This window comes from Buceros rhinoceros, unplaced genomic scaffold, assembly GCF_000710305.1.
Source record: "Buceros rhinoceros silvestris isolate BGI_N320 unplaced genomic scaffold, ASM71030v1 scaffold7109, whole genome shotgun sequence".
Taxonomy (NCBI): Eukaryota; Metazoa; Chordata; class Aves; order Bucerotiformes; family Bucerotidae; genus Buceros; species Buceros rhinoceros.
In genome coordinates this window covers 21,155-27,178 of record NW_010429667.1, presented here as the reverse complement: position 1 = coordinate 27,178, position 6,024 = coordinate 21,155, and the positions used below count along the sequence as shown (strand labels likewise).

Genomic DNA, 6,024 nt, shown 5'->3' with positions numbered 1-6,024 from the left:
CCATGTGTTATCCTTGGAATTTGGGGAGATGTTTTTGAGGGTGGAGATACCCCAGGCAACTGAGCTAATCTAACCACTCAGGACGTGTGAGGGAAGGTTCTGCCTCCTCTCCCCTCTACCAGCTGTGTGTACTGCTTTTGGTGCTCGTTGGAGACCTTTCTGAGCCCATGCAACTGCTGACAAGCGAAAACCCCCAAATTTACATTCTTTTTCTCAGGCTAGTGAATTGAAGTTAGCTTGTGGAGGGATCTATTGAGAACTGCTAGGTGAAGGTAAGTGGCAGGGTCGTGATCTTGCTCCTAGTCACTTTACCTGAAGAGGTGAAACTAGAGTTCAAGTTAGGCTAGAGTTTGACAATAGCCAGTGTTTTCAGTGTTTATCCTCTCAGCACTTGCTGGTGCCCACCTGCCCACAAAACAACATATGTGGCACGCTTGCATAGAGGATATTTTCTTACCTGCTCTGTAACAAGTTTCAGTTCTTAGTCTGAATGAGGCAGATGTGTATATCTGAGATTCCTGAGAAAGGGGAAAGTGGGATCAGTCTTGCTGGAAGTGTTTGATCTCTGGGTTCTAACCTATACTGTATTCAAAGGATCCGGATACAAAGAATCCTGCAGCAAAGAATGCATTTCCATTCCTTTTCCTTTCAGCAAACACTGTACTACAATGTTTTAGAAAGCTTAGTAAATATCTACTCACTGTTTCCCACACCCCCCTTCTTCTTTTTGTTTAAGTTCTGTGTTAATCAGTGCATTGGATCTTCCCAGTATGATGGCAGCTCTTTTTTTTCCCTCTTGCAAACATTTGTTTCCATTCCTGGAAGTCTCAGGTCCTAGCAGTGTGTGTTGCTACTAGAAAATGTTGAGTATGGTTTAGAAATAAAAATCTAGCCTTTGTGGCTGTGGAGCTTAATTATAAATTCTAAAACTGAAACTCTGTAACTGCGGAATCATTTTAGTTTGCTTTTGTTCAAAAGACCTTTTTTTGCCAGGCTTTTGGTCTTTGAAAACTTGAGTTGAAGTATTAATGCTCCAACTCAGCTATCAGATGATTCTGAGTTAACGTTTCTGAGACCTGCATTAAGCTTAGTGGCGCTAAAGGTAATAGTGGACAGTGCTGTTTTCAAAGGACTGTCCTCCTGTGCGTTAGTTTAGGTACATGTTCAGGAGCCTCTCCAAGTGTTTTCTTTTGTTCTGTGAGCTGGATAGCAGGCATGACAAATCTATCGCTAACAATTGCTATCTATTGCTGTTTTGTAAAGTGCTGTGTTAAGGAACTCAACGATTTACAACTCAGCGAACCAGGATGTAGAATCACGTATTGTTTCTTGGTGTGTAATGATAGGCAGATCAACAGCTGGTGAAGAAAGGCAAAAGCAAAGTTGGTGACATGTTGGAAAAAGCAGCAGAACTACTGATGAGCTGTTTTCGAGTCTGCGCCAGTGACACGTAAGTGAAAGATTCTCTGTAGAACTTGCACGATTGTTAAGAGCTAAACTAACTTTGCATAAGATTTTCCCACTTACGAAGACCATACCTGGGTAAGAATGAACACTTCCAAGGCTGGCTTCCTATCATATATAGTCTGTTCTTTCTTGACTGACTATTAACTACAGCCAGAGAGGCCTCCCTTCAGCTTTAACACTCCTGGCAGATGTTGTTGGGAGAGACTGATTACGTCCCTGTTTCTCAGGAAAGATCACTAACGCTTTTGTGCCCTGTTCAGTTGTGAAGTTTCTTCATTATGATTAGATGGAAAAGAGGTGATTCTTTGTTTTCCAGTCTTGGTAATTTTAACAATTCCAAAGTGGGTTTTTCTTCATCTTCTTTCACCTTGAATATTATATGCCAGCATAGCAGTTGCTTATGTGATACCTGCAGACTGGAGTGAGGACCCTGATACACATGGATAATATTTTGCATGACATTTTTTCATTATGTTGAGAAGAAATGTAGCAGAGCTGTTTAAATTTAAGATGGAACGCATACTCTGTTTTGACAGGGCTGCTGTGGATTAGGACAAGAAGTTTGGCCTTGAATTTTATTTTCAGATACCTATTTTTACCCTAAAAATCAATAAAATATCTATGGAGGTAATTTAGCACAAAGACAAAGTCATAATTTTCTCATAATATTCAGTACTAGTAGTTTTTTTTTTCTGTTCTTACGACAGTCGAGCAGGCATTGAAGATTCCAAAAAGTGGGGCATGTTGTTTCTTGTGAATCAGCTGTTTAAAATTTATTTTAAGGTACGGCTCAAGTCTGGTAAGCTGTGTTTTGTATTTCATATTCTAAGTCAAACCCTTCCTTGTTTATGTGATACTGTCTAGCTATGCTCTCTGAGTAAAATGCAGTTATTTTTTTTTTTTTAACAGATCAACAAGCTCCATCTATGTAAGCCCTTAATTAGAGCAATTGACAGCTCAAATCTGAAGGACGAGTATAGTATGGCACAGCGAGTTACATACAGATATTATGTTGGACGTAAAGCCATGTTTGACAGTGACTTTAAGCAAGGTACTGTGTTGCCAGTAAGACAGATTTAAAGTCTTGCTGCTTGGTGTGAAGCCTGGCTGATGTCATGCGTGTCGGTAGCTCAAAATGTGTGTAGAAGGCGCAGTTGTGTTTGCGCTGATCAAAGGAAAAGCCATGCTGAAAGATCCAAGGCCCACAGGCTGAGTCAGATCAGAGGTGAGATTACATGACACTGTAATATATGCCCAGTTTTAAAATATGTGTCAGTGAAGTTCTCTGTAGTCTTACACATTATGTGCGTGCATAACAACATGTGTGAGCATCCAAAAGAATAGTTTGTAAAACATTTCACAAAGAAGGGTTGAGGCTCTCTTGTCCTCTTTAAGTTGCTGTATGCCGCGTAGGAAATCTTCAACAAACTGTGCCGTAGAATTAGATTTTCAGAGCGTTGATTTTGGCAGATGTAGAGACCACATTTCTGACATTTTTAATAGGTTCACTAATTGAAATGCTTCTAGAGCTAAGGTGTACAATTTTCATCACTAACTGAAGCCCTCGACCAAAATCTATTCTGGAGATCCTGGTGTTACTCTAAACAGTGTCTTCTGCTTGTCAGGCTTGTCGTCTTTCTCTCTCAGTGAAAATGGATGAAAAATTTTCCGGTTGTCACTCTGTGTGATTTTGCTGGCTGATGTCTGCAGCTCAGCAGATGTGTGCGTCGCATGCAGTTTATATCCACTGAAGAACCTAATCTGTGAATTTAGAGAATTGAGTTCTGTTTCAGCAGAGCTTCTTGAGATTCTCCCCTCCTGTTACAATAATATTACTGAAATGAGTTTAAAATTTCAATACTGCTTGTAACTGTTACCTCTGACATCTAGAACTTGACAAGCTTTTTTTGATTTTCTGAAGGAGGACCTATTTTTCTGGCAATACTTTGTATTTTGTGTGAATCTCCAATAATTCTTACTGCGTTTTATAGTGGGCTTACAATTTACATTTACTTACAATGTATTTTGATTGGTGTGATTCTTTTTAATAGAATTTCAAATATCACGTGTTCAAACTAGAGATGGACATGGAGCACAGAATTTGGGTTACAGTTTTAATTAATTTTTGTTGTTGACTCATGTTACTAGCATTTTTATTTGTGTCTGCAGCTGAAGAGTATCTGTCATTTGCCTTTGAGCACTGTCACCGCTCAAGCCAGAAGAACAAAAGAATGATTTTGATCTACCTGCTGCCAGTAAAAATGTTGTTGGTGAGTAGATACTACTCTACTCTTCTAAATAATGTTTTAGGGGCAGATAACCAAACTGATACTCAGTATTGTTCTTGGTTTTCCTCTATTGCAATTTAGAGGCTATTTGTGCCTGGCCCCCATAAGAGTCAACATATGCACACTTTGTTTTGTGAGGAAAAAAATATTGAATTGTCATTTATAGCAACACAGAAAAGGAGAAAGGGGAAAAAAAAAAACTACAAACCCAAACAAAAACGCCACTTTCCCCCTACCTCCTCCCACCCCTCTTAAAGGTGCAACCAGAGGTTACTTCTATAATAAAGGTAACTGTGAATTCTTTGAGAAGGACGTAACAGTGTAACTTATGTCATGTAGCGGAGTGCCAGTCTGGTGATCAACCACACAGATGAGCCAGGGAATGTGTGGATTTCCCAGGGCAGATCTGTCTGCTTTTTTCACCTGGTGAAGGGAAGGAGGATGTGCTGAAGGCTGTTGAGGGGGGTTTGCCACAGCAGAGAAAGGATTCCTGTTTGGGGGTATTCTGTTTGCACCTTGTACATTGCCCATTTGAGGCATGTCAGAAGGGTCATAAAGGAAAGCATTTTGATTTTGAACAAATCAGCGAGGACTGGTTGCTATTTGATCATTTCATCTTTCTGTTGAAAGAAGTAAGCATATCTCTGCTTGTTCCTGTCCTTTCCCATGTGCTATGCTAGCATTTGTGTATTTGTGTAGTGGGATTAGGTTAACAGTTAATTCAGTGTAACTGAGGGCACAAGAACTAGATTTTAGAGTTTCCTGTTCCTGGCCCTATTCCCAAAGTTACCAGTGGAGATTGTTGTTATCACCTGCATCTGTGAGTTGCCATCTTCCACTTTTGCCCCAACCTGTTTATGACCATCCTTCCTTTTCCATTTAGTCCTCCCTTTCCAGACCATGCAGTGTGAAGTAGGTAAAGGGGAAGCGCAGTGGATATGATAACTGACTTCTGTTTTTCATGTTTTTTATTTATTGACTTATTGGTTGTTTTCAGATCAATGACTGGTAGCACTGATAAAGGAAAACTAACAGTCTTCCTAAAAACTTCGTCCCAGTCCTGCCTGGGAGCCTGGATTAACTGTGGCTTTTCTGGAGCAGTTCTAGCATACAAGAGGCACTAAAGAATCCTGATAAATGTCATTGTTTTTACAGTTGCTTATTTAAAAATCGGTCCAATCATTAACACTAACCTTAAACTGTACTCAAATAGCTTGGATGTGGTATGTTGTGGTTTTTTTGTTAGTTTGTTTTTTTCTTTTTTCATTCCTAGCAGCTCTCATTAAACATGTTCTGCTCTCAGCTAATCCTCCAACCAGCAAAGGAGTTAGCAGCAGCACAGCATGATGGTAACTAAATTTAAAGTCTGACCCAAGTCAGTGTGCAATCTGATCTCTGCTGTGCAAGGCTGGGACAAACAAAATTTCTTTTTGATAGTGAAAGAAGGGGGAGGTTCAGTCTTACCTGACCTAGAGATGAGAACTAATTTTGTTTCTTTTAAATTTAAACTTTCTCTCTTTGTTTTTCGAGAGGACATTTTTATTTCTGCACAGAGGCATAGTGAAGAACAAAATCTGGTACAGACTGAGCTAGCTCTTGACATTGCTGCAGCGCTGCTTGTATAATTAGTAATGTCCGGATTCCTGCAGTTTTTCTGTTTGCAGATTAATTCATACAGCTATGACATAAAATTTAGATCTGCCCAGACCTCACATCACAGGATTTTGATTTCACAAGTTTGATAACTGTTCCCCAACATTAAGAAATACTAAGATTCCCTAAACCATGACAGATAGGTAGTTATTGTGAGTTGAGGTACAAGGTGTTTGATGGGGCCAAGGGGGTTGTCTTACAAATACTTTTATTCACTTCTTATTCTGTAGAAAAAAAAATGGTGGTTAAACATTTGTCTTTAACACATGTTTTTACAGCTTACTGGTTTACATTTAAAACGTGTTTGACTTTAGCCTGGAAAACCTGGTAACTTTATTTTTCAGGGCCACATGCCAACAACTCAGCTCTTAAAAAAGTATGACCTTATGCAGTTTGCTGAAGTAACCAAGTCTGTGAGGTATGATGATTGTTTCATTGCATTGTGTGTTATTACAAAAAAAAAAAGCATTAAGTAAAAGCTATTTATTTGAGATGACTGAGAAATGCAGGGGAGGGATATGTTGATCAAGTCAGACAATTTCTTTTCTCGTTTGGGTAAGACCTTCTCATGTTTTCATTTGTTCATCTTTGTAGTGAAGGCAATCTTCTCCTGCTG

General features: G+C 39.3%; 1 protein-coding gene across 1 annotated transcript in view; it reads left to right on the top strand.

The window, feature by feature from the left end:
- PCID2 (PCI domain containing 2) overlaps positions 1 to 6,024 on the top strand; it is a 13,239-nt gene that overhangs the window by 5,051 nt on the left and 2,164 nt on the right. The window contains exons 7-12 of the mRNA XM_010142712.1: positions 1,347 to 1,450; positions 2,175 to 2,250; positions 2,377 to 2,518; positions 3,637 to 3,737; positions 5,753 to 5,826; positions 6,003 to 6,017. Coding sequence (XP_010141014.1) covers positions 1,347 to 1,450; positions 2,175 to 2,250; positions 2,377 to 2,518; positions 3,637 to 3,737; positions 5,753 to 5,826; positions 6,003 to 6,017 — 512 coding nt within the window. The remainder of the gene's footprint in view (positions 1 to 1,346; positions 1,451 to 2,174; positions 2,251 to 2,376; positions 2,519 to 3,636; positions 3,738 to 5,752; positions 5,827 to 6,002; positions 6,018 to 6,024) is intronic.